The 23,699-nt window shown below is 64.9% G+C and overlaps 2 protein-coding genes across 9 annotated transcripts in view; both read right to left on the bottom strand.

Moving 5' to 3' along the window:
* Positions 1-1,833: 1,833 nt before the first annotated feature.
* ITGA2B (integrin subunit alpha 2b) lies at positions 1,834-18,351 on the bottom strand. Of its 5 annotated transcripts, XM_052699669.1 has the most exons (30): positions 18,084-18,303; positions 17,498-17,628; positions 16,830-16,927; positions 16,591-16,756; positions 16,456-16,505; positions 15,858-15,903; positions 15,007-15,135; positions 14,873-14,920; positions 14,726-14,769; positions 14,516-14,575; positions 14,016-14,068; positions 13,417-13,625; positions 12,267-12,449; positions 11,815-11,860; positions 11,645-11,749; positions 7,917-7,972; positions 7,696-7,847; positions 6,507-6,629; positions 6,331-6,401; positions 6,108-6,255; positions 5,416-5,502; positions 5,250-5,329; positions 5,074-5,145; positions 4,895-4,997; positions 4,666-4,818; positions 4,500-4,595; positions 3,930-4,040; positions 2,765-2,872; positions 2,576-2,689; positions 1,834-2,469 (listed from the first exon to the last, which is right to left on the bottom strand). In XM_052699669.1, exons 1-30 carry the CDS (start codon positions 18,239-18,241, stop codon positions 2,338-2,340), a joined length of 3,132 nt encoding a protein of 1,043 aa, XP_052555629.1. In that variant the 5' UTR covers positions 18,242-18,303; the 3' UTR covers positions 1,834-2,337. The 5 variants fall into 5 exon arrangements, with proteins under 5 accessions (XP_052555629.1, XP_052555627.1, XP_052555626.1 ...); XM_052699667.1 differs by lacking the exon at positions 15,858-15,903 and having other exon boundaries at positions 2,765-2,869; positions 18,084-18,351; XM_052699666.1 differs by lacking the exon at positions 15,858-15,903 and having other exon boundaries at positions 18,084-18,351.
* Positions 18,352-18,595: 244 nt separating this feature from the next.
* The window catches only part of GPATCH8 (G-patch domain containing 8), a 29,196-nt gene continuing 24,092 nt past the window's right edge, over positions 18,596-23,699 (bottom strand). For all 4 annotated transcript variants that reach the window (XM_052699661.1, XM_052699665.1, XM_052699664.1 and 1 more), the window contains one exon: positions 18,596-23,294. In XM_052699661.1, coding sequence (XP_052555621.1) covers positions 19,667-23,294 — 3,628 coding nt within the window. In that variant the 3' untranslated portion in view covers positions 18,596-19,666. The remainder of the gene's footprint in view (positions 23,295-23,699) is intronic.

Raw genomic sequence — 23,699 nt, forward strand, 5'->3', positions numbered from 1 at the left:
GACCCCCATAGGACACCCCCCCCGTGGACCCTCCATAGTGAACCTCCGCAGGGACATCCCATAATGAGCCCCGCCAGTAGGGACCCCCATAGAGACCCTCCCACAGGGACACCCCATAGGGACCCCCGCCCATAGGGACCCCCTCCCCCTTAGGGACCCTCCGTATGAACCTCCGTAAGGACCCCTCCAAAGGGCCACCCTATAGAGATCCCCCCATAGGGCCCCCCCCATAGGGCACCTCATCGTGACCCCCACCCATAGAGGCCCCCCCATAGGGTCTTCCCCTCCAAACACCCCCCCTTCATAGGAACACCTCATAGGGACGCCCCATAATGACCCCCCCCCCTTAGGGATCCCCAATAGGGAGCCCCCACGTGCCCCCCTCCCCCCATAAGTGAGGCCCCTCCTTTATGGACCCCCCTACAGGGATGGACACCCTAAGGGCTGCCCCCTCCTTAGGGTCTCCCCCATGGGAACCCCCCCATAGGGACACCCTGTAGTGATCCCCCACTCAGGACCCCCCCCATAGAACCCCTCCATAGGGACATCTGATAGAGAACCCCCTCCCCATAGGGACACCCCAAGGACACCCCATAGTGAACCGCTCCCCATAGAAGCCCCCCATAGGGACCCCCCATCGAGAGCCCCCAAAGGGACCCACCCCATAGGGAGCCCTGCCCATAATGCCCCCCGCCCATAAAGACCCCCATAGGGCTCCCCACATAGGGACACCCCATAGGGATACCTCAGTGACCCCCACCCATAGGAACCCCCTCTTAGGACCCCCCCCCACAGTGAACACCCATAGGGATGCCCCATAGTGACCCCCTCCCCCATAGGAACCCCCCCACAAAGAGACCCTGTCCTTTGGGACCCCCCCCCCATATAGGGACCCCTCACATAGGGACACCCCATAGCTACTCTTCCTATAGGGGCTCCCCAGAGGGACACCCATAAGAACTCCCCCCAAAGCGACCCCTCCTTGGGGTCTCCCCCACAGAGAGCCCCCCCATAGGGACACCCCCATAGTGAACCCCCCTCGGGTGCCCTCTCCATAGGGACCCCCCATTGGGTCACCCCATAAGGACAGAGGGACACCCATAAGGGCTTCCCCCAGGGACCCCCCTCAGTAACTCCCCCCCCCCAAGGACCCCGTCCATCATTCCAGCCCTACACACGGCCCCCAGCAGTCATGCCCCTATAGGAACCCCTCCATAGGGACACCCCAAATAGGGCTTTCCCATAGAGACACCCCCCAAGATGGGCACCCCCACTGAGACGCACCAACGGCAACCCCCCACGCAGCCCCCCCACAGGGACCCCCCCCCCAATAGGGGCATCCCCCATAGTGACCCCCCGTAAGGACACCCCCATGGGGACACACTCATAGGGAGCCCCCAATAAGGACACCCCATAGAGACACCCCAAGAGGCACCTGCCCCACAGGGGTGCCCCCATAGGGATTCCTTCCCCCCCCCCCACCATAGGGTCACCTCGATACCAAGTGTCACCAAGTGCACTGCTGAGATTTATTGGAGGGGGAAGTGGGGGGGGGGGGGGGGGGGTCAATAGGATCCTGAGGGGGATGGGGACAGCGGGATGGGGCTATGGGGACATTGGGAACCACTGATGTTGGGGACAATGGGGCAGGGACATTGGGGTGGGACTGTGGGGACACTGGGGCTGGTGTGAGGCGCTGGGGACACTGGGGTGGGAGTGGGGACACCGGGATCTCAGAGATTTTGGGGACACTGGGGCAAGTGTGGGGCACTGGGGTGGGACTATGGGGACACTGGGAACCCACAGATGTTGGGGACATTGGGGCAGGTATAGGGTGTGGGGGTCACTGGGGGCAGGGATGGGGTCATTGGGGTGGGACTACAGGGGCACTGGGAACCTACAAGATGTTGGGGACATAGGGGCAGGGACACTGGGGGAAGGGGGGACTATGGGGACACAGGGCAGGTGTGGGGCTCTGGGGACATTGGGGTGAGAACGGGGACATTGGGAAGCCATAGATGGTGGGGACACTGGGGAGGGGTTGGGGACATTGGGGCAGGACTATGGGGACACTGGGAACCCAGAGATGTTGAAGACAATAGGACAGGGACACTGGGGGGGGCTATAGGGACATCGGGGCAGGTGTGGGGCACCGAGGACACTGGGGGAGGGACGGGGACATTGGGAACCCACAGATGTTGGGGACACTGGGGTGGGAATGGGGACGTTGGGGCAGGTGTAGGGTGCCTGGGACATTGGGAACCCATAGACGTTGGGGACATGGGGTGGGGATGGGACATGGGGGACATGGGGGGGCAGGACACGGGGTCCCCTCCCCTACCCCTGGCCGTCCCCCATCTCCGTGCCCTGTCCCTGTCCCTGTCCCTGTCCCTGTCCCTGTCCCTGTTCCGCTGCCCCCTCCCCGGTGTCCCCCTCCGCCGGCGGCCGCGTCCTCTTGAAGAACCCCATCTGCAGGAGGGGACAATGTGACCCCGCACCGCACACCAGGGCCCCATTGCGGGGTGTCCCCAGGTGTCCCCAGTGATGTCCCCCCCCCTCTCCCCCCAGCACTCACCATCCCCATCAGGAGGACGAGGAGGGCGAGCAGGAGGAGCCCCGCCAGCACCCCCAGCACCACCCACCACACCGGGACGGCAGCGGGCCGGGAGCGCAGCACCTCGGTGACAGCCTGGGGGGACGGGGGACACGAGGACAGTGCCACCACAGCGGGGACATCGGGAGACCCCGAGGGACAGCACCATACCGTGGCGGTGCCGTGGGGCAGCGCGTGGGGCTGGACGTGGTACGGCATGGCTGAGGTGTTGAAGGAGGCCCAGGACTGGATGGAGAGGTGCTGGGGGTGGTCGTCCTGCTGGGGACACGGGGGGACATGGGGGGACATGGGGGGATATGGGGGACACGTGGGGATGGGCACATGGTGTCCCCATGGGGGTTTGCCATATGGCCAAGGCTGTGGCATTGCCCCACTGTGGGGACATCATGGGGGACACAGAGGGGACAGCATGGGGACACCACTGAGACACCAAGGGGACACCATGGGGACACAGAGGTGATACTATGGGGACACCATGGGGAAACCATGGGGACAACACGGGAATATTGTGGGAGCACATTGTGGGAACACCATGAGGACACGATGGGGACACTGTGAGGACAGCATGGGGACACAGTGGTGACACCATGAGGCACCACAAGGACACCATAGGGACATTATGGGGACACCATAAGGACACAGTGGGCACATCATGGGGACACGATGGGGACACACACTGACACCACAGGGACACAGAGTGACACCATGGGGACACCATGAGGAAACCTCAAGGACACCACAAGGACATCATGGAGACACACGGTGACACCATGGGGACACCATGGGGACGCTGTGGAGACACACAATGACACCATGGGGTCACTATGAGGACACTGTGGGGACACCATAGGAACACTATGGGGACACCAAGGGGACACAGTGGGCACATCACGGGGACACCATGGGGACACTATGGGGACACCACAAGAAATCCACAAGGACACCACAAGAACATCATGGAGACACACAGTGACACCATGGAACACCATGGGGACACAGTGGTGACACCATGAGGGGACACAGTGACACCATGGGGACACTACGAGAACATCACGGGGACATAGAATGACACCATGGGGACACTGTGAGGACATCATAGGGACGTGATGGCAATGCCACGAAGGCACACAGTGACAGCATGGGACACCGGGACAAAATGGGGACACCATGGGGACACAACGGGGACACCATAAGGAAACCACAGGAACACCACAAGGACATCATGGAGACACACAGTGACACCACGGGGGCAATATGGGGACACCACAAGGACACCGTGGGGACAGAGGGGACAGCAGTGGCATGGTGCCACTACCTGCAGGGTTTCCATCCAGAGCAGCGCGCGGACGGCCACCAACACGCGCTGTCCCTGCGCCATGCTGCCCGCCTGGCACCACACCTCTGCACAGGTGGCATTGCCACAGTCCTGTGGGCACAGCACACGTCACGTCACACATCACACGTCACACATCACACGTCACACATCACACGTCACACATCACACGTCACACATCACATGTCACACATCACACGTCACACATCACACGTCACACATCACATGTCACACATCACACGTCACACGTCACACATCACACGTCACACATCACATGTCACATGTCACACATCACACGTCACACATCACACGTCACACATCACACATCACACGTCACACATCACATGTCACACGTCACACGTCACACATCACACATCACACATCACACGTCACACATCACACATCACACGTCACACGTCACACGTCACATGTCACACGTCACACGTCACATGTCACACGTCACACATCACACGTCACACATCACACATCACACATCACATATCACACGTCACACGTCCCCCTGTCCCCAGCCCCCCCACGTCCCCCTCTCACCACACTGACGCTCTCCTCCCCGTCCCCCACATCCCTGCGCTCCCGTCGCCGCGTCCCGTTGCTCTGCCCCACATCCGGGGCTTGGGCCACCTCCAGCTGGGACAGACGGACAGCCGTTCAGCACGGTGCCACCCGCGCCGTCCCCGCGCTCGTCCCCGAGCGTCACCTGCATGGGGTTGAGGTCCGGCGGTGGCACACAGGTGATGCCACCCTCGGTGCCCAGCTCCAGGAGGTACAGCAGCGTGCGGCCGCCCGCGGTGACAGGGATGTGGAGGCTCAGGGTGACGTTGGTGACGGTGGCCGGGCCCTTATTGTGCAGCTGTGGGGTGACATCGGGTGGCACTCGGTGACACTTTGGGGCCGTGCCACCTCCACCCCCCTGCGCCTTGCCCTACCTGGTAGACGTGCTCCACGCGCACCCCATGGTCCTCGGGCTGGCGGCCGTCCCCAGCCCGCCGCCACTCCATGGGCAGCACGGTGGTGGCGGGCAGGGACATGCTGGTGGCACATGGGGACGTGTGGGGTCACCTCCCCGCCGCCCCGCAGCCCCGCAGCCCCTCATCCTCATCCTCACCCCCTCAGCTCCATCTCTGCGTGCGCTTCCACAGGGATGCTCACGGCCGCGGTGACGCTGGGGCTGTTCTTGCTGCGGGGACAGCGGGGTGAGCACAGCACCATGTGGGGACACGGCAGGGGACAGCATGGGGACAGCATGGGGACAGCAGGGGGACAGCAGGGGGACGGCGTCACCTCCTGAGCTGCAGGTGGAAAGTGATGGCATCGCCCGCGTCCTCCAACCCGGTGACACTCAGCTCCACGGCCACAGCGATCTGCAGGGCGGCATGAGGGGACACGAGGTGACAGGAGGGGACACAGGGGGACAGGAGGGGACGCGGGAGGTGACAGTGCCACCCACCTGTGTGCCCGCCTTCATGGGGTTGCCCATGTCGCACACCACCGCGTGGGTTCCGTTCTCCTTCCTGGGGTTGCAGCTCAGCTTCTCCTGTCCCCATAGCGGTGACATCAGGTGACACCACAGCGTCACCACCCCAAACCCAACGTCACCACCCCGCACTCAGTGTCACTGTCTCATATCTGACATCACCACCCCAAACCCAATGTCACCATCCCGTAGCAGACGCCACCACCCCACATCCAGTGTCACTGTCCCATACTCAGTGTCACCACCCCACACCCAATGTCCCCCCATTCTCAGTGTCACTGTTCCATCCTTGATGTCACTGCCCCGCACCCGATGTCACCACCCCACACTGAGTGTCACCAATGCCACCACCCCATACTCAGTGCCACCGTCCCATACTGAATGTCACAACCCCATGACCCCACACCATACCCAATGTCACCACCCCACACTCGATGTCACTGCCCCATACTCATAGTCACCATCCCACAACTGGTGTCACCGTCCCATACTGAGTGCCACCACCCCATGTCCCCACCCCACACCTGATGTCACCACCCCACACTCGGTGCCACCGCCCCATACCCATTGTCACCATCCCATACCCAGTGCCACCGTCCCATACTCGGTGTCACCACCCCACACCGATGTCCCCCCGCCCCCATCCCAGCCCCGCTGTCACCCACCTGCGTGTCACTCAGCGCCCGCTGGTAGAAGCTGCCATCCGGGAGCTGCACCCACAGCTCGGCCTCGAAAGCCCCCTCCCCCATGTTGGTGGCCCCGACCCGCAGTGTCACCGCGTTGTCATCGCCGATCCGCAGCCGTGCGTCCGGCCTGGGGGCAGCGGGTCAGAGGGAAATGGGGGGGGGGCCGGGGGTCCTGAGGGGGGGAGGGGGGGAGGGGGCTCACGTGTGGGCAGAGAGGCGCAGGTCGGGGACGCAGACGTTGTCATCGCCGCAGTCCTCCAGGATGATGTGGGTCTGGGGGGGGACGGCGTGGGGATGGACGGACATGGGGACAACGCGTGGGGACACCCAAGGCACCGTGAGGGGCGGCACGGCCCCGCGTTCCCCGCTGCCCCCTACCTGCGCCTGCACGTGGGTGTCCCCATAGAGCACCAGGCCCAGGCCTTTGGGGTCCGGGGGCGGCAGCGCCAGGCTGAGGCTGGTGACGATGGGGCTCAGTTTGTCCCTGAAGTCCCCTTCGTCCTGGGGACGCAGCGGTGGCGCTCCGTGGGTGGGCAGCCTGGTGCTGGCTGTCACTGCCCACGCCGACGTCACCACCCCATGTCTGATGTCACTGCCCCACAAGCAGCATCACGGTCCCAAACCCGAAGTCACCGCCCCGTATTCAGTGCCACCTGACGTCACCATTTCGTAGCCGATGTCCCCATCCCGTACTGAGTGCCACCGTCCCAACACCTGATGTCACCACCCCATACTCAACGTCACCAGCCCATATTCAATCACTGTCCCACACTCGATGTCACCACCTCAAACCCAGTGTCCCCACCCCATACCCAATGTCACCATCCCATATTCAACGCCACTGTCCCAAACCCAACGTCACTGCGTCACCCTCGATGTCACCACCCCAAACCTGATGTCCTCATCCCATACCCAACGTCACCATCCCACACCTGATGTCACTGTCCCAAACCCCATGTCACCACCCCACACCCAACGTCACCATCCCAAACCCAGCGTCCCCATCCCATACTCAGTGCCACCATCCCATATCCAGTGTCACCACCCCACACCCAATGTCACCGTCCCATACTTAATGTCACCATCCTGTATTCAATGTCATTGTCCCAAACCCAATGTCACCATCCCGCACTCAACGCCACCATCCCACATCCAACATCCCCACCCCACACCCAATGCCACCATCCCATATTTAATGTCACCTCCCCTTACCCGATGTCATTTCCCCAAACCCTGTGTTACCACCCCAAACCCAGTGTCACCATCCCATATCCAATGTCACCACCCTACATCCAACATCCCCACCCCACACCCAATGCCACCACCCCATATTTACTGTCACTACCCCACACCTGGTGTCACCACCCCACACCCGATGTCATCATCCCATATTTAATGCCACCATCCCGTACTCAATGTCATTGTCCCAAACTGTCCCAACCCCAAACCCGTTGTCACCGTTCCATGCCCAATGCCACCATCCCGTACTCAGTGTCATTGTCCCACCCCCAACGCCACCACCCCATATTTAACGTCGCCACCCCACACCGCTGTCACCACGCCATACCCTCAGGTACGCAGCCAGTTGGTGGCACTGCGGCGACGTCCCCGGCTCCAGGGTCACCTCCCGCTGCCACGCCGCCTGCTGTCCCCGCAGCAGCAGCACCCTGCGGTGTCCCCTCTGCTTCAGGCGGTCCAGCTGCAGCTCTGCCACCAGCCCTGAGGTGACAGCGTGGTGACAGCGCCGTGCCGGTGCCACCGCCCGGCCCCCCGCCGCGTCGCACTCACGGATGCTGCGAGGGATGCGGCGTCCCGACACGGAGACACAGAGCTGCGCCTCGAAGCTGCGGGGACACGTGGGGGGCGTCCTGTGGCTGTCCCCAAAGGGCGTCCCCACGCAGCGCCCCCGGGACCGCGACCCCGTGGTGGTGACAGCGTCCCGATGGCCGTGTCGCCCCCGTAGCGCCCCCACAGCGGCGTCCCCGTGGCTCTGTCCCCACAGCGGTGTCCCCATTGATTTGTCCCCACATTGTCCCCACGGCTGTGTCCCCAAAGCAGTCCCGAGCTGTTGTCCCGATGGCGGTGTCCCCACATGGCTCCATCTCCGTGGTGCCCCCACAGAGCATCCCAGTGCTGGTGACGCTGAAGCGGTGTCCCCATGGTTCCCCCATGCCTGTCCCCAGGACAGTGCCCCCATGGTGTCCCCATAAAGCATCCCAGTGATGGTGTTGCCAAAGCGGTGTCCCATAGCCGTGTCCCATAGCCGTGTCCCATAGCCGTGTCCCATAGCCGTGTCCCATAGCGTTGTCCCATAGCTGTGTCCCATAGCAGTGTCCCATAGCCGTGTCCCATAGCCGTGTCCCATAGCCGTGTCCCATAGCCGTGTCCCATAGCCGTGTCCCATAGCAGTGACCCATAGCCGTGTCCCATAGCCGTGTCCCATAGCCGTGTCCCATAGCCGTGTCCCATAGCAGTGACCCATAGCCGTGTCCCATAGCAGTGACCCATAGCCGTGTCCCATAGCCGTGTCCCATAGCCGTGTCCCATAGCAGTGACCCATAGCCGTGTCCCATAGCCGTGTCCCATAGCGGTGTCCCATAGCCGTGTCCCATAGCGGTGTCCCATAGCCGTGTCCCATAGCAGTGACCCAAAGCCGTGTCCCATAGCAGTGACCCATAGCCGTGTCCCATAGCCGTGTCCCATAGCCGTGTCCCATAGCAGTGACCCATAGCCGTGTCCCATAGCCGTGTCCCATAGCCGTGTCCCATAGCCGTGTCCCATAGCGGTGTCCCATAGCCGTGTCCCATAGCAGTGACCCAAAGCCGTGTCCCATAGCAGTGACCCATAGCCGTGTCCCATAGCCGTGTCCCATAGCCGTGTCCCATAGCAGTGACCCATAGCCGTGTCCCATAGCCGTGTCCCATAGCCGTGTCCCATAGCCGTGTCCCATAGCCGTGTCCCATAGCAGTGACCCATAGCCGTGTCCCATAGCCGTGTCCCATAGCTGTGACCCATAGCCGTGTCCCATAGCAGTGTCCCATAGCAGTGACCCATAGCCGTGTCCCATAGCAGTGTCCCATAGCCGTGTCCCATAGCAGTGTCCCATAGCCGTGTCCCATAGCCGTGTCCCATAGCCGTGTCCCATAGCAGTGACCCATAGCCGTGTCCCATAGCCGTGTCCCATAGCTGTGACCCATAGCCGTGTCCCATAGCAGTGTCCCATAGCCGTGTCCCATAGCCGTGTCCCATAGCCGTGTCCCATAGCCATGTCCCATAGCAGTGACCCATAGCCGTGTCCCATAGCCGTGTCCCATAGCCATGTCCCATAGCAGTGACCCATAGCCGTGTCCCATCGCTGTGTCCCATAGCAGTGTCCCATAGCCGTGTCCCATAGCGGTGTCCCATAGCAGTGTCCCATAGCTGAGTCCCACAGCGGTGTCCCATAGCCGTGTCCCATACCCGTGTCCCATACCCGTGTCCCATAGCCGTGTCCCATAGCCGTGTCCCATAGCCGTGTCCCATAGCCGTGTCCCATAGCAGTGACCCATAGCCGTGTCCCATAGCCGTGTCCCATAGCCGTGTCCCATAGCCGTGTCCCATAGCAGTGTCCCATAGCCGTGTCCCATAGCCGTGTCCCATAGCAGTGTCCCATAGCAGTGTCCCATAGCCGTGTCCCATAGCCGTGTCCCATAGCAGTGTCTCATAGCCGTGTCCCATAGCCGTGTCCCATAGCAGTGTCCCATAGCAGTGTCCCATAGCAGTGTCCCATAGCAGTGACCCATAGCCGTGTCCCATAGCAGTGTCTCATAGCCGTGTCCCATAGCCGTGTCCCATAGCCGTGTCCCATAGCAGTGTCTCATAGCCGTGTCCCATAGCCGTGTCCCATAGCCGTGTCCCATAGCAGTGTCCCATAGCAGTGTCCCATAGCAGTGACCCATAGCCGTGTCCCATAGCAGTGTCCCATAGCCGTGTCCCATAGCCGTGTCCCATAGCGGTGTCCCATAGCAGTGTCCCATAGCTGAGTCCCACAGCGGTGTCCCATACCCGTGTCCCATAGCCGTGTCCCATAGCCGTGTCCCATAGCAGTGTCCCATAGCAGTGACCCATAGCCGTGTCCCATAGCAGTGTCCCATAGCCGTGTCCCATAGCCGTGTCCCATAGCGGTGTCCCATAGCAGTGTCCCATAGCTGAGTCCCACAGCGGTGTCCCATAGCCGTGTCCCATAGCCGTGTCCCATAGCCGTGTCCCATCGCCGTGTCCCATAGCAGTGACCCATAGCCGTGTCCCATAGCCGTGTCCCATAGCCGTGTCCCATAGCCGTGTCCCATAGCAGTGTCCCATAGCAGTGTCCCATAGCCGTGTCCCATAGCCGTGTCCCAAAGCCGTGTCCCATAGCCGTGTCCCATAGCCGTGTCCCATAGCAGTGTCCCATAGCCGTGTCCCAAAGCCGTGTCCCATAGCCGTGTCCCATAGCCGTGTCCCATAGCCATGTCCCATAGCCGTGTCCCATAGCCGTGTCCCATCGCCGTGTCCCATAGCCGTGTCCCATAGCAGTGTCCCATAGCAGTGACCCATAGCCGTGTCCCATAGCCGAGTCCCATAGCCGAGTCCCATAGCCGTGTCCCATAGCCGTGTCCCAAAGCCGTGTTCCATAGCCGTGTCCCATAGCCGTGTCCCATAGCAGTATCCCAAAGCCGTGTCCCATAGCCGTGTCCCATAGCCGTGTCCCATAGCGGTGTCCCATAGCCGTGTCCCATAGCCGTGTCCCATAGCGGTGTCCCATAGCCATGTCCCATAGCGGTGTCCCATAGCCGAGTCCCATAGCCGTGTCCCATAGCCGTGTCCCATAGCCGTGTCCCATAGCCGTGTCCCATAGCCGTGTCCCATAGCAGTATCCCAAAGCCGTGTCCCATAGCCGTGTCCCAAAGCCGTGTCCCATAGCCGTGTCCCATAGCCGTGTCCCATAGCCGTGTCCCAAAGCCGTGTCCCATAGCCGAGTCCCATAGCCGTGTCCCAAAGCCGTGTCCCATAGCCGTGTCCCATAGCCGTGTCCCATAGCCGTGTCCCATAGCCGTGTCCCATAGCAGTATCCCAAAGCCGTGTCCCATAGCCGTGTCCCAAAGCCGTGTCCCATAGCCGTGTCCCATAGCCGTGTCCCATAGCCGTGTCCCAAAGCCGTGTCCCATAGCCGTGTCCCATAGCGTTGTCCCATAGCCATGTCCCAAAGCCCTGTCCCATAGCCGTGTCCCATAGCCGTGTCCCATAGCGTTGTCCAATAGCCGTGTCCCATAGCCGTGTCCCATAGCCGTGTCCCATAGCCGTGTCCCATAGCCGAGTCCCATAGCCGTGTCCCAAAGCCGTGTCCCATAGCCGTGTCCCATAGCGTTGTCCCATAGCCGTGTCCCATAGCAGTGTCCCATAGCCGTGTCCCATAGCCGTGTCCCATAGCCGTGTCCCATAGCAGTGTCCCATAGCCGTGTCCCATAGCCGTGTCCCATACCCGTGTCCCCTCTCACCAGGTGACACGGCTGTCACTCCCCGGCAGGACGCACTCTGTCACCTGTGGGTTCAGCCCGCTGGGGACGCTCAGCTGCGCCTGGGCCACCACCACGGGCTGCGCCCTGCATTGCGGCACCATCAGCACGCACCGCTATGGGGCAGAGCCCCCCGACCCCACAGCACCCACCGGTACACGGCCACCATGGAGACCCCAAAAGCACCGACCAGCAGATCTGTGGGGCACAGAGGGGTGGGAATACATGGGGGCTCCTGGGGGTGGCACAGCTGTGCCCAGTGCCAGGGCACCCACGGCCATATTAGGGAACCCATGGCCATATTAGGGTACCTGTGGCCATATTCAGGTTCCCACAGCCACATTAGGGAACCTGTGGCCATATTAAGGTACCCATGGCCACATTAAGGTACCCACAGTCATATCAAGGTACCCATGGCCATACTGGGGTTCCCATGGCCATAAATATGGGTACCTATGGCCATATTAAGGTACCCACAGCCATATTAGGGTACCTATGGCCATACTAACGCTCCCATGGCTACATTAAGGTACCCACGGCCATATTAGGATACCCATGGCCATATTAGGGTACCCACTGCCATATCGGGGTGTCGTGGCCGTACCTGGGTACCCGTTGCCATCGATGTCGGTGCCACCACGGAGCGTGAAGCCGAAGGCGGCAGGGCCGGGGAAGGGGCTGCTGAGGCGCTGCGCTGGGGTCGGGCTGAGCCCCTCCCGCTGCCCCCGGAAGATGAGCACCGCCCCGCTGCCATCGTCACCGCCGTATGGGGCGCCAACCGCCACGTCTGGGGTGCGGGGACAGCGGGACGGTGGCACCGAGGGGCTGAGAGCGGGGCGGCGGGGGGCAATGGGGCGGCGTGGGGAGGGGCGAGAGGGGAGGTGGGGGGAGGATGGGTTGGGTGGCACTGGGAGGGGACAGCGGGGGGCTGTGGGGTGACAGGGTTATGGGGTGGGCGGCAATGGGGCAACACGGAGTGCAGTGGAGTGCAATGGGGAGGGGGGTGAGGGGGCGAGGGGGGGTGGCACTGGGGTGGCACCGAGAGGGGCAGTAAAGGGCTATGGGGTGACAATAGGAGGAAGGGGACATCGGTGTTCTGTGGGGTGACCAGGTTATGGGACGGGCGGCAACGGGGCAGCAGGGAAAGGGGCGACACAGCGCTATGGGGTGATGGGGGGGTGGCAGCTGGGTGGCAGCGGGAGGGGGCAATGAGAGCTGTGGGATGGGGTGATGGGTTGGGGAGGAGCAGCGGGGGGCTATGGGGTGACAGCAGTGGGAGGAACGGGACATCGGGGTTCTGTGGGGTGACGAGGTTATGGGGTGGGCGGCAATGGGGCAGCATGGAAAGGTGCAATGGAGTGCAGTGGGGGGGTGAAGGGGTGACGGGGGGGTGGCACTGGGAGGAGCAGCGGGGAGCTACAGGGTGACAGCAGTGGGAGGAAGGGGACATCGGGGTTCTGTGGGGTGACCAAGTTATGGGACGGGCGGCAACGGGGCGGCACGGAAAGGGGCAACGCAGCGCTATGGGGTGATGGGGGGGTGGCAGCGGGGTGGCAGTGGAGGGGGCAGCGAGGGCTACGGGGTGACAACAGGAGGAAGGGGACATCGGGGCTCGACGGGGCGCCGGGGTTACGGGCGGGCGGCAACGGGGCGGCGGGGGAAGGGGCAACGCGGGTTCGGGTGGCGCCGGGGGTCGGGAGGCAGCGGGGAGCCGCAGCGCCGCGGGGTCGAGCGGGGCTCCGCGCCGCCGTTACCGGCGCAGCCGTCGAGGTCCAGGTCCCCCAGCGGGGCGATGGCGGCGGCGAAGCGGCCGTAGGGCTCCGTGCCCGTCAGGGTCTGGGGGCGCCGCTCCCACGGGCGCCGGGCGCCGCTCAGGTAGACGTAGAGCCGCCCCACCTCGCGCTGCTTCCCGTCCGCGCTCCGCTCCACGAACAGCGGGGCTCCCACCAGCACGTCGTCCCTCCTGCGCGTCCGAACCGTGGCCCCGCAGCCCCGCGGTTCCGTCGCCCCGCAGCCTCGTAACCCCGCAGCTCCGGGCCCCATGGCTCCGTGCCCACGTGACCCCACCGCCCCAGAACCCCATGGTTTCGTTGCCCCACGCCTCCTCAACCCCGCAGCTCCGTGGCCCCAGAACCCCGTGGTTCCAAAGCCCCATAACCCCACAACTCCACGGCCCCGTCGCCCCACAGCTCCATGACCCCATGGTGCTACAACTCCACGGTTCCGTCGCCCCACACATCCAACCCCCCGTAACCCCACTGCCTCACAACCCCGTCGCTCCAAGGCCCTGCTGCCCCACAGCCCCACACGGGGTCAGGAGGCTCTCGGTGCCGTCACGCTTTGGGATCCTCACCCGTCCCCGTTGACATCGGCCACGGCCACAGAGTGCCCAAAGTAGGAGGCCACCTGGGGGGGGGTGGCACCAGGGGCAGAGTGGGGTTACAGGGCTATGGGGTGCTATGGGGTGGTGCATGGGGTGTTATGGGGTGCTATGGGGTGCTATGGGGTGGTGCATGGGGGGCTATGGGGTGCTGTGGGGCGGTGCATTGGGTGCTATGGGGTGCCATGGGGTGGTATGGGACAGTGCATGGGTGCTATGGGGCAGTACACGGGTGCTATGGGGTGGGTGTGTGGGGTGCTATGGGACAGTGCATGGGTGCTATGGGGTGCTATGGGGCAGTGCTATGGGGCAGTACACGGGTGCTATGGGGTGGGTGTGTGGGGTGCTATGGGACAGTGCATGGGTGCTATGGGGTGCTATGGGGCAGTGCTATGGGGCAGTACACGGGTGCTATGGGGTGGTGTGTGGGGTGCTATGGGGCAGTGCTATGGGGCAGTACATGGGTGCAGTACCTGCTCACTGGGGATGCCGTGCACGCGGCGCAGCGCCAGCCCCGCACTGAAGATCTCCACCTGCCCCATGGCGACATCGGTCCCCGATTCCCCTTTCAGCCCCCCGCCCCATTGCAGCCCCACTGCAGCCCCCCGCCCCATTGCAGCCCCATTGCAGCCCCCCGCCCCATTGCAGCCCCATTGCAGCCCCCCGCCCGGCACGCCGCTCACCTCGCCCCTGGTGCTGCCCTTATTGGGGACCCCCACCACGAACTCTGCGGGGTCAACCGGCCCTGAGCTCCCGCGGGGTCCTTGGGCCGCGCAGGGCCGGGGGGTCGCGGCCCCACGGAGGGGCTGGGGGGCAAAGGGGCGGCCAACCTTTGGTTTTGGGGTCGCCGTCCAACTCTCCCACGGCCACGGCGTAGCCTGCGGATGTCGGCGCCGTCAGCACCGCGGCCCTCGGCTCCCAACCCCCCCCTCTCCCCCCCTGGCGGCGGCGCCGCGCCGCTCACCCCGGTAGCCGTCGGTGGAGTCGGGATCCGCCGGCTCGGCTGTGGGGCGGCCGGGGCTGTGAGGCCACAGCAGAGAGGAGTTGGGGAAACGGGAGAGGATGGAGGAGAGCTGAACCACGAACAGCAGCCCTGCAGGAGGGACGTGGGGGGAAAAGGGGGGACACGGGGGAGAAGGGGGGACGCACATTGTGGCACCCGCTGTCACCCACTGCGACTCCCATTGTTGCACCCATTGTCACCCATTGTCACCCACTGTCACCCACTGTCACTCACAGACACCCACTGTCCCCCACTGTCACCACTGCGTTGCCCATTGTCACTCATTGACACCCATTTTGTCATCCCTCGTGGCACCCATTGTCACTGTCACCCACTGCGACTCCCACCGACACCCATTATGTCACCCAGTGTCACCCACTGACAGCCATTGTGTCACCCATTGTGTCACCCATTGTGTCACCCACTGTCACCCATTGACACCCACTGTGTTATCCACTGTGACTCCCATTGTCACACAGTGTCACCCATTGCCTCCCACTGTCACTCACAGAGACCCAGTGTCCCCCACTGTCACCCACTGTCACCCATTGACACCCATTGTGTCACCCATTGTCCCCCACTGTCACCACCCACTGTCACTCATTGACACCCATTTTGTCATCCCTCGTGGCACCCATTGTCACCCATCATGACTCCCACTGTCACCCACTGACACACATTGACACCCGTTGTATCACTCATTGTATCACCCATTGTGTCACCCACTGACAGCCATTGTGTCACCCATTGTCACCTATTGACACCCACTGTCCCCCACTGTCCCCGCCGTCACGCCGTGGGGCTGCACTCACCCCGGAAGTAATACCCCCCCGGAGCCCCCAGCGCCAGCGTTCCGTCCTGTGGGGAGATGCGGCTGTGCTGCCCCACGGCCACCGCAGGGCCGCCCCACACCGCGCCCATGGGGACAGGGACACCTCAGTGCCACCCACCGCCCGCCCCATAGAGCTCCCACAGCCACAGCCCAAGTGTCGGCCATTGGAGCTCCCCACAGGGACGCCCTTGTGGCCACCCCATGTCCCCATGTCCCCATTACCCCCATATGTCCCCATGTCCCCCCATTGCCCCCATGTCCCCATTGCCCCCATGTCCCCACATGTCCCTACATCCTCCCATTACCCCCATACCCCCATGTGTCCCCATGTCCCCATGTGTCCCCATGTCTCCCCATGTCCCCATATCCCCACGTCCTCCCATTACCCCCACTACCCCCATTGCCCCCATATCCCCATGTCCCCATATCCCCATATGTCCCCATGTCCTCCCATATGTCCCCATATCCCCATATGTCCCCATGTCCCCCCATGTCCCCATGTCCCCCCATGTCCCCATTACCCCCATATGTCCCCATGTCCCCATGTCCCCATTACCCCCCTGTCCCCCCGCTCTCACCGCGGTGACGGCGGCGCTGAAGCCGAGCTCGCAGTAGCGCTGGTCGAGCACTGCGGGCACAACGCGCTCAGCTCCCCGACGCGGGGCGGCCCTCAGCCTCCCGCTCCGGGGGTCGCCGCCCCGCTCCCCGCTCACCGTACTGCGTGTCCCGGTACGAGGCGGCCATGCGCACGTCTCGGCACGGCGAGATCCAGGCGAGGCCGCGCCGCCCCGCGCCGCTCACGTAGCACGCGCCCACCGGAGTGCGGAACGCCTCCCTGTGCCCGCGCACGGCGTTCCAGTGCTGCAGCGGGGCGCAGGCCTGCGGGGTGGCGCGGCTGGGGGTGGGCGCCCGCCCCGCCGTGACACCGAGCGCCCCGGGCCCCGGCACCCACCAGCAGCGCGCCGCCGTGGCTCAGCAGCGACGCCCCCAACCACTGCCGCGATTTGTGAACCTGCAGCTGCGCGCCGGCGCTGAGCTCCTGTTCGTCCCCTGGGAGGTGGGGGGAAAACGGGGGGAGCGCGGCCAGCAGTCAGTGGGGGGATGTGGGGCGATGTGGGGTGACAAGGGGCGACACAGGGTGATGGGGGGTGATGTGGTGGGGTGGCATGGGGTGATACGGGGTGACAAAGAGTGACATGGGGTGATAGGGGGTGATGTGGGGTGATGTGGTGGGGTGATACGGGGTGACATGGGTTGACGCAGGGTGACACGGGGTGATTTGGGGTGATATAGGGGGATATGGGGTGACATGGGGCCCAACTCCCACCCACGGTGCGAGCGGGATAGGGGGCATAGGAAGAGACCGCCACCCATCTCCATAGGATGATACGGGGTGACACGGGTGCTATGGGGTGCTATGGGGTTATTAGGGGTGACACGGGGCCCCATTCCCTCCACCCGCAGTGCCAGTGGGGCAGGGAGACACAGGGGCTGACCCCCACCCATCAGTGGTGTCAGCGGGGATGGGGGGACTTGGGGTGCTATGGGGCGCTATGGGGCGATATGGGGTGCTATGGGGCGCTATGGGGTGCTATGGGGTGACGCGGCGTCGCCCCCCACCAGCGCTGTCGAAGGACACGAGCTGACACGCTGCCGGCCCCGGTGGCCACGAGCAGAGGAAAACGGCTCCGGGTTCGGTGACGTTGGGCTGCGAGGTGTTGGCACGCGGGGCGCCCACGGCCACTCCGACCCTGTGGGGCAGCGCCCACATCTCCCTGTGCCCCACATCCCCCCGTGGCCCCCATCCCTTCCCCGCGATCCCCGCATACCCCGCATCTCCCATCTCTTCCCCATGACTCCCACTCCCCTTCCCCACAACCCCCCACGTCCTCCCCATCCCTTCCCCACGACCCCCATGTCCTCCACGTCCCCCCATCCCTTCCCCGTCTCCCCACCATCCCTCCCATCTCCCCCCCCACCCCTTCCCCACATCTCCCTCATCTCCCACCCCCTCTCCATCCCTTCCCCCCGACCCCCACATCTCCCCCATCCCTTCCCCATATCCCCATCATCCCCCATCCCCCCCCGCCCCTTCCCCATATTCCCGCCATTCTCCACCCCCTCCCATCCCCTCCCCGCGACCCCCGCATCCCCCACACCCCCTCCCTTCGCCCCCCGCCCTCATCCCCGCACCCCGCCGCCCCACCTTCCCCCTTCCACGTGAAAGTCCAGCGCAAAGCCGAAGTAGCTGCCGCCGGGCCCTCGGTACGCGCCGTGCTGTTCGTGCAGCAGCTGCACGCCGGCGGCCCCGCGCAGCGCCCCGACCAGCAGCAGCAGCAGCGCCGGCAGCAGCGCGGACCCCATGGCCGCCCCAAAGGCGCTCAGCCCCGCTGTGCCCCGCAGGCAGCCGGGACCCGAAGTCTGGGGCGCCCCGGGGGTTCATCCGGCCCCCGTCGCTTATCGCCGCGCCCAGACGGAAGCGCCGGCCGCCCCCCATCCGTCCCTCCCCCCCCCCCCGGAGCTCCGCGCCCGCAGCGCCCACCGCCCCCAGCGGCTCTGCCCACAGCGAGGACGCCTCCCCCCCCCCAGGATCCCACCCCCCCTCTCACATCTCCCCCCCACTCCCGGCTCTTTCCCCCCCCCCCATTCTTCCCCCTCCCATCCCCTCCCACCCCACAGCCCCTCCCCCCCCCCCCCCCAGCAGACCCACAGCCGCCGTTCCACAAACCGTCGCTTTATTAGAAAGCCCCCCATGTACAGCATATATATATATTTATATCTCTCTTATGTGACACAGTTAAATACAGGCCGGCGCTCGTTAAGCAGCGGGAGGTTAACGAGCGCTGGGTCCCCGGCACCCCGACCCCCCCCTGCCCTCAGTGCAATTCTGTACGTTAAACAAAAATAGAGATATCCTATAAATTATGGGGCCCGGCGCTCCTCCCGCAGCTCCACAGGGGTCCCTGCTGAAGCCCCTCCCCCCCCCCCCATGGGCAGCAGTGGGGCTGGGGGCTTCCGGGAGGAGCCCCTCCAACAGCCGGGGGTCGTGGAGGCCCAGCGCCGTGCAGAGCTGTGGGGACGGCCGGGGCTTTGCTGCACGTCGCACAATGGGACAAAATGGGTGCCTTGCTGGGGGTCCCACTGGGGGTCTCACAGGAGCCCACTGCAGCCCCATTGGCGTCCCATTCATGTCCCATTCATGTCCCATTCATGTCCCACTGAAGCCCGTCTGTCCCCACTGGACCCTCCGGAATCCCACCCGATGTTCCGCTGGCGCCCAGCGGGGTCCCGTTGGAGCTCACTGGATGCCCCACTGAAGTCCAACCGGAGCCCCTGGGAGGCCATGGCAGCCTCTGGGGTCCCACCGGAGTCCAGCTGGATCCACGCCGGACCCTCGCAGGTCCCCGCAGGGCTGCGCTCCCCTATGGCCCATCCGTGTCCCGCTGGAGCCCCGCTGGATGCCTCGTGGGTCCCCTGCAGCCCCACAGCTCGTCCTGCCGGAGCCGCTGCAGGTCCGTCAGATGTTCCACCGGAGGCCTTCGGGGGTCCCACGGACGGCATCCCACCAGAAGCCGGGGTGCCGTCGGTTGGTCCGCTGGAGCCACTGGAGCTCTGGGGGTCCCGACGTCAGCCGTTCTCCGGCGCACTGCAGGCCCCGCTGAACGCCCTGCGCGCCCATCGACCCCTCCGTGTTTCTTTGGCTGCTCGGGAGCGAACACGAATCCCATCCTTGCCTTCCAGCTTCGCCCCCGAGCACGACGCCCTTCCCCCACGGCGGCTCCGTGCCCCTCAGGTGCCGTGGCTCGGGGGGTGCTGCAAGTCCTGCCCTGAGAAGATGGGGTGCAGCAAAGGGTGGAGGTGCAGCGCCGTGGCGGCGGCGGCGGCGGCGGGACGGGGGGCGAGGAGCGTCGGGTAGAGAGCGTGGGGCACCGGGTGGAAGGTGAAGGGGCCCGGGTGGATGGCCGAGGCCGGAATGATGTGAATGGGGTGGCTGGCGAGGAAGGTGGCGGGGTGGCCCGGGATGATGGAGTGGGTGAGGTGGGACAGGGAGATGGGCGTCAGGTGGGGCTGCGGGATGTGGTGCACCTGGGCCAGGGGCTGCGGGTGGGGGTGCGGGTGGATGCCGATGGCGGCGGCGGCGGCGGCGGCGTGGTGCTGCAGGATGGCGTGCTGCACCGTGGTGATGGACGTGGCCGAGGCGGCCGCCGGCTGCGGGATGTGGATGGGCTGCAGGGCGGGCGCCGCGGGGGCCAGCGCGGCCGAGGCGGGGAAAGCCTTGACCTGCTTGGCCAGGAGCTGCTGCTGGATGTGCTGCTGGGCCGCCTGCTGCAGCTTGCTGTACTTCTCCATCTCCTCGGGCGTGAAGGTGATGGGCTGGCTCTCCAGCGGCGCGAGCGAGGCGTCCTCCCCCCCGTCGCGGTCCCCCTCCATGCCGGGCTCGCCGCCCTGCGGCACGAAGCCGGGGAAGTGCTCCACGTCGGGGACCAGCGGCATCACGGCCTGGCCGCCCCCGTCCACGGGCTCCAGCGCTTCACCGTCGGCCGGGGCCGCGAGGAAGGAGTGGGGCAGCACCAGGTCCCCGGAGCCGAAGCACTCGGGCAGCGCCGGCGCTTCCAGGGGAGCGGAGGGCATCTCCTCCTCGCGCTTCCGCTCCTCCGGAGCCGCGTCCTGCAGCCCCATCGCCGCGTCCCCCAGCTGCCCGCCCAGCGGCGCCTCCTCCGCCCCCTCGGAATCCGACAGCTCCTCGCCCCTCTCCATCCCGCACTCCTCGTACCTCCTGGCGCTGGGCTTCCGCACGGTCGGCAGTTTCCCGATCAAGGGCAGCACGGGTTTGTTGCCCAGAGAGGGAGGGAGCTTGGGGCCGAAGTAGCCCTGCGGGGGGTCTTTGAGCTTGATGCCCACCTTGCCGGCCCCCGCCAGCATCTCATCGGCGACGCAGGGCTTCTTCTCCACCTTCCGGGACTGGACCTTCTCCAGGAGCAGCTTGGCGGTGACGGAGTTCCGCTCTTCGGGGCTGCAGTCGCCCTCCGAGGCGCGGCCGGCGCCCGAGCCGCTGCTCTGGGAGCCCCGGGGCTCCTCCCCTCTGCCGTCCTCTCTCTTCGCGGCCCCCTCGCCTCGCGCCGCTCGGAAGTAGTGCGGCGACTGCGAGCGGTAGATCTTGGACCTGATGAAGTCCCTCCTCCCCGGCCTCCTCTCCTCGGGGCTCTCGTGGCCGCGGGAGCCCTTCCTGGACAGCGAGCGCTGCGAGCGGCTCCTGCTGCTGCGCCCGCGGCTGTAGCTGCGGCTGCGCTTCCAGCTGCGCCCCGTCACGCTGCGGCTCCTCCTCTTGCCGCGACCGCGGCTGCAGCTGCTGCTCCGCGTCCGGCCCCGGCTGCGCGTCCTCGACCTCCCGCTGCGGCTCCTCGACCTGCTCCGGCTCGAGCTGTAGTCTTCGGAGGACGAGTACTTACGCCGCTTCGACCTGCCGTAGTCGGAGTCGTCCTCCGAGTCCCGCGAGCGCTTGGAGCACCGCGACCGCGCGCTGTAGTCGCTGTAGCTGTCGGAGTAGCTGCGGCGGCGGCTGTAGCGGCTGCGGTCGGACGAAGCGCCGGAGCTGCTGGAGTAGGAGCGCCGCGACGAGCGCCCGCGCCCCGACGCTGAGCGGCTCTGCGAGCGCTCGCTGCCCGACCCGTAGTCGTCGCTGTACTGCGAGCGCGCGCCGCCTGAGCCCTCGTCGCTGTCGTCCTCGTCCCCGCTGCTCCGCCGGCTGCGGCGCGGCCCCGGGCACCGGCGGCGGGCAGCCCTGCGCTTCTTGGCGCCGTGCTCGGGGCGCGAGGCGCCGCTGTCCTCCTTCTTCCCGCTGCTGCCCTCCTCCGCCGACACAGATTTCCTCTGCGACTCCTGCGAGCGGCGCTTCTTCTTCTGCAAGTGGCCGCGCTCCTCGCACGGCTCCGCCTTCAGCGCCCGCTCCGACTCGGTAGAAAGAGAGGATTTCAACTTCTTGTGCCGGCGCCGTCTCCGTTTCCTGGGTTTCTCCTCACCCGGGTCCGTTTTGCAGCTCTTTTCCTCGGGCTCCTCCTTGTGTTTGCGTTTGTGCCTGCTGGACTTTTTGTGCTTCTTTTTCTTCTTGTGCTTGTGGGATTTGCCAGCCTTCCCCCGGCCGCTTCCGCTCCTCCCGCTCTCGTCGCCCTCGCCCTGCAGGCAGCCCTCCTTGCCCTGGGACACCGACCCGCTCTCCGCCCCCCCAGAGCCGTCGGCGCTGCCGTCCGCCTCCTTGGCTCTGCTCACCTCTCCAAACTCGGCGTTCTGGATGCTCTCCCTGCACAGCCCGCCCGGATCCTTGGGCTTCTCGGCCCCTTTCCCTTTTGCGTCTTTGTTGCGGGAGAGCTTGAAGTCGAAGTACAGAGGATTGCAGCTGTAGGAGACGGACGGCTCCGCTTTGGTGAAGATGAGGAGCTCCGACGGCCACTGCAGAGTGGTGCTCTCATCCTTACTCAGGACCGGGATGAAGGGTCCCGGCGGCGGCCTGGGCCCCTCTGGGGCGTCCCTACAGCTCGGGGCAGCAGCGCCGCCGGGCTCAGGCAGGCCGCTCTCTGCCAGGCTCTCGCTCTCCTGCGCGCCGACGTCTCCTGGGGCCTCCTTCTGCTCCCCCTCGCCCTGCTGAGCGCCGCTTTCGGCAGCACTCTGCTCCTTCGGCGGGGCCGTGCTCTCGGCTGCCTTCTCCACGTGCTTGCCGGGTTTGGGTTTAGGGGAATTTCCCTTTCTGACTTCATTTGCGGTTTTTTTGTTCACGTTTTCAGCTTCCGTTTGTTCTGTGGACTTCATGAAAAGCAGGAACTGGAAGTTGGGCTTCACTTTGCAGTGGGCCGGGGGGATGTAGTGGTAGTACTCCGGCTCCACCGCCGTCGGTCCGTCCTCCCGCCTCATCTTTTTCAGTTTAGACAGCGTGGTGGCCAGAGAGCCGCTGTCCTTGTCGTGGTCGTCGTCCTCCGCCTTGCCGTCAGAACTGTTTGTGCTTTCGCCCTCCCCGGCTTTCTGCAGGCCCCCTCCATCCGAGGAGCCTTTCTCATCAGCTTTCGCTCCATCTGCAGAACTCGATTCGTCCACGTGGTCCTTGAAAACCGAAGCGATGGTCTCCAGCTTCACCGGAGTCTTCTTGGCAAAGGAGAACGACACGCCGATCTTCTGCAGCGGGGCTCCCGGCGCGCCCTTAATGCCAAAGCTGACGGCCTGCGCTGCCTGCAGGGGTGCCTGGCCCGGCCCGGCGCTGCCCCCCACGTGCCCCACGTTTAGGAAACCCCTGTCTGCGCCCACCTCCCCGCCCGGGCCCGACGTCTGGGGGAACGAGCCGCTGTTGGCCGCAGCGTCGTCGTCGTCCCCCCCTTCCTCGTCCACAGCCACAGTCGTGGTTCTGAACATGGGGCCGCTTCCCGGAGCGCTGCGGGAACGAGAGAAAACGAAGGCCGCCTGTTTGGGTCGGAAGGGACCCTTAAGATCCTCCACTGCCACCCCCCTGCTACAGCCTGGGACGCCTCCCTCTGAGCAGGCTGCTCGCAGCCCCGTCCAGCCTGGCTTTGAGTGCTGCCAGGGGGGAGGCGCCCACAACCTCACTGGGCAGCCTGTTCAGCACTGCACCGCCCTCGCAGTAAAGAATTTCTTCCTAATATCCAGTCTGAATCTAAACTCATCCGATTGAAAATCACTTCTCCTCGTCCTGCTGCCCTTTTAAGTAGTCCCTACAGCTTTCCTGTAGGCCCCGTTGGGTCCTAGAAGGGCTGTAATGTCCCCCCAAAGCCTTCTCTTCTCCAGGCTGAACAGCCCCAGCTCTCTCAGCCTGTCCTCA

This window comes from Tympanuchus pallidicinctus, unplaced genomic scaffold, assembly GCF_026119805.1.
Source record: "Tympanuchus pallidicinctus isolate F22 unplaced genomic scaffold, pur_lepc_1.0 scaffold37, whole genome shotgun sequence".
NCBI lineage: Eukaryota > Metazoa > Chordata > Aves > Galliformes > Phasianidae > Tympanuchus > Tympanuchus pallidicinctus.

Coding starts and splice junctions, on each gene's coding strand:
- ITGA2B (XM_052699666.1), bottom strand. CDS start 18,320: ATGAACCCCCGGGGCGCCCCAGACTTCGGGTCCCGGCTGCCTGCGGGG. Junction 12,450..13,416: donor GGACCTCGACGGCTGCGCCG/GTAACGGCGGCG, acceptor CCCGCACCCCAG/ACGTGGCGGTTGGCGCCCCA. Junction 11,750..11,814: donor TCCATGGTGGCCGTGTACCG/GTGGGTGCTGTG, acceptor GCCGCAATGCAG/GGCGCAGCCCGTGGTGGTGG.